The 2,588-nt window shown below is 45.1% G+C and overlaps 1 protein-coding gene across 1 annotated transcript; it reads left to right on the forward strand.

The window, feature by feature from the left end:
* Positions 1–794: 794 nt before the first annotated feature.
* On the forward strand, positions 795–2,527 carry LOC112504771. The gene is made up of 3 exons (XM_025108725.1): positions 795–1,337; positions 1,410–1,875; positions 2,133–2,527. The coding sequence occupies exons 1-3, from the start codon at positions 795–797 to the stop codon at positions 2,525–2,527; spliced, it is 1,404 nt and encodes a 467-aa protein (XP_024964493.1).
* Positions 2,528–2,588: the final 61 nt, after the last annotated feature.

The raw sequence follows: 2,588 nt of genomic DNA on the forward strand, positions 1-2,588 counted from the left end.
AATCACTAAGCTTATGCTAGACGATGCACTTTAGTAACCAAGGTTGTCCATGCCGCAGATCTCTAAAAATGTCTTCTAATCCAAGCGAATACTCCGTCGACGAATCTGGATACGTAGTCGGTCGCTCAAGAAGGAACATGAACCGCAACGAAGAGGTGGACCCGTATGACCAGGATACAGCTTCAAGTGATGCTGCTGACACACCACAAGTGTCCTACCTACCCCCGACGGAACCAGTACCTGACATTCCGCCACAGACCTATCATGGTCCAAGAACCAGGGTCACACCCAGGAAGAGAGTCCCACTGCCACAGAGGGTGACATTTGAGAATTCACAGAGGGTCACATGGGAGTCATCCCGACCCCATGAAGGGAGCAGAATGACTCAGATTGTGACTGGATACCTGCGTCTTACCCTCAAGGGATGAATCCAACGGAAAGAGATTGGGTAAGAAGAATTGCAGCGGACACACAAGTACACAAGACTCGACTGAGTTATCAACATCACATTCTCAACAACTTGTCCGATGTACTGGAAGCACATCATGAGAGCCTAATAAGCAACAGAGAGGCTACTGCTGCAACCCGACGTGAAATTAGGAGGTTGTATAGATGGTTGTTTGCTTGTATCACGATGATGTTGGCATTAGGAATAGCTATAGGTTGGATGTTATTCTAGAAGTAGAATTCAGAATAGGAAGAACACTCTTGAGTACCATAGAAATATCTGGAATGCTATTACCTTTGCTCTGCCATCAAACTTACGAATTCCATTTTGATTAGGATCCAAAGAAATGCCGACAAGAAGGGAGAACCCCGATATAGCGCAACTCGTGTCTGACCAACTTATCGCTGCACTACCGAATATAGTCAGCCAAGTGGCTGCTGGATTGAATGCCAACCAAACTTCAAACTCTGAATCTACACCTCCACGAGAATGTACTTATAAGACTTTCAGAGCTTGTAACCCCAAGGATTTTAATGGAACTAAAGGAGTGGTGGAATTACTATTGTGGCTAGAGACCGTGGAGTCTGTTTTGCACATTAGCAAGTGCACCGAAGGAAATAAGGTCGAGTATGCGGCATGCCTATTGCAAGGAAGGGCACTAACTTGGTGGAACACTATAGTTCAAATCAGAGGCCGAGAAGCGGCTAACCGACTGTCCTGGGAGGAGTTTAAGAAACTGATAAAAGACGAATACTGTCCGAGGAGTGAACTCCAAAAATTGGAAATAGAGTTGTGGAACCTCGAAATGAAAGGAGACAATATCTCTGCGTATACAACAAGATTTCATGAGTTGGCAAATCTTGTGCCACATCTGGTGTCATCAGAGGAGGTTCGAATAGAAAGGTACATTTGGGGACTATCTCCAGAAATTAGGGGAAACATAACCTCTGCCAATCCAAAGACTATTCAAGAGGCGGTAGAAATTGCCACAAAACTCACGAACAATGCTGTGCGATCCGGAGGGTTGGCCAAGGGAAAACGGAACATAGAAGAGTATGGGGACCGAAGAATTAGAGGGAAATTCGACAGAAGCAAGAGAATAACAAGGAATTTTGGAGCCCAATCACAGGTGGTAAGGCAGGGTGATGCAGAAAGATGCAACAAGTGCAAATTTCCACACCGAGGGAATTGTATCATCTGCCAGAGGTGTTGTCTAGGGGGCCACACGGCAAAGGACTGTCGTAGGCGCTTATGCTATGAGTGTGGGAGCCCAGACCATATAAGGAATGATTGCCCAAAGCGGAAAACAGGGGCAAATGCAAACCAGAATCAACAAAATAATGCGGGTAATTCAAGAAGTCAGGCTCGAGGGAGAGCTTTTGAATTGGGAGCCAGGGAAGCCAGAGAGGATCCCAATGTAGTTTCAGGTACTTTCTTTTGAATAATGAATTTGCATCGATTTTATTTGACTCTGGGGCGGACAGAAGTTTTGTGTCACTAGACTTTAAGCAGAGAATTAACTTAAAGCCCCATAAATTGAGAGAAACCTTCGTAATTGAGTTTGCCAATGGCCAGGAATTCAAGACTAGAAATGTAATTTTGAATTGCACTCTGAACCTAGCTAATAAGGATTTTAGTATAGACCTCACACCGATCAAACTAGGATGTTTTGATGTAATTGTAGGAATGGACTGGCTATCCAAAAATCAAGCTGAGATTGTTTGTTCAGAAAAACTTATTCGAATTCCCCAAAAGGGAATGGAGCCAATTGTGGTCCAGGGAGATAAGTTTGACCGAATGCTTAAGCTGGTATCCTGCATAAAGATGCAGAAGTACTTAAGGAAGAATTACACTGCATACCTGGCCCATGTGATTGACGGAAGGATCAAGGAGAATAAGGTTGTGGACGTACCGGTAGTTCGAGATTTTCCCGATGTTTTCCCTAAGGAATTACCAGGTCTGCCCCCACAGAGACAAGTCGAGTTCGGTATCGACTTAATTCCTGGAGCTGACCCAGTAGCAAGGGCGCCATATCGCTTGGCACCCTCGGAAATGCAAGAGATGTCGGCCCAACTCTAGGAGCTGCTAGACAAAGGATTTATTAGACCAAGTTACTCACCCTGGGAGCACCGGTACTATT

Source organism: Cynara cardunculus, unplaced genomic scaffold (assembly GCF_001531365.2).
Source record: "Cynara cardunculus var. scolymus isolate 2C unplaced genomic scaffold, CcrdV1 Un_Scaffold_6831, whole genome shotgun sequence".
Lineage (NCBI taxonomy): Eukaryota > Viridiplantae > Streptophyta > Magnoliopsida > Asterales > Asteraceae > Cynara > Cynara cardunculus.

Excerpts from the sequence above, each read along its gene's own strand:
- LOC112504771 (XM_025108725.1), top strand. The coding sequence starts at position 795 with ATGCCGACAAGAAGGGAGAACCCCGATATAGCGCAACTCGTGTCTGAC. Across the intron at positions 1,338-1,409 it reads ATCTGGTGTCATCAGAGGAG|ACTATTCAAGAGGCGGTAGA; the intron begins GTTCGAATAGAA and ends GCCAATCCAAAG. Across the intron at positions 1,876-2,132 it reads GGATCCCAATGTAGTTTCAG|GAATGGACTGGCTATCCAAA; the intron begins GTACTTTCTTTT and ends ATGTAATTGTAG.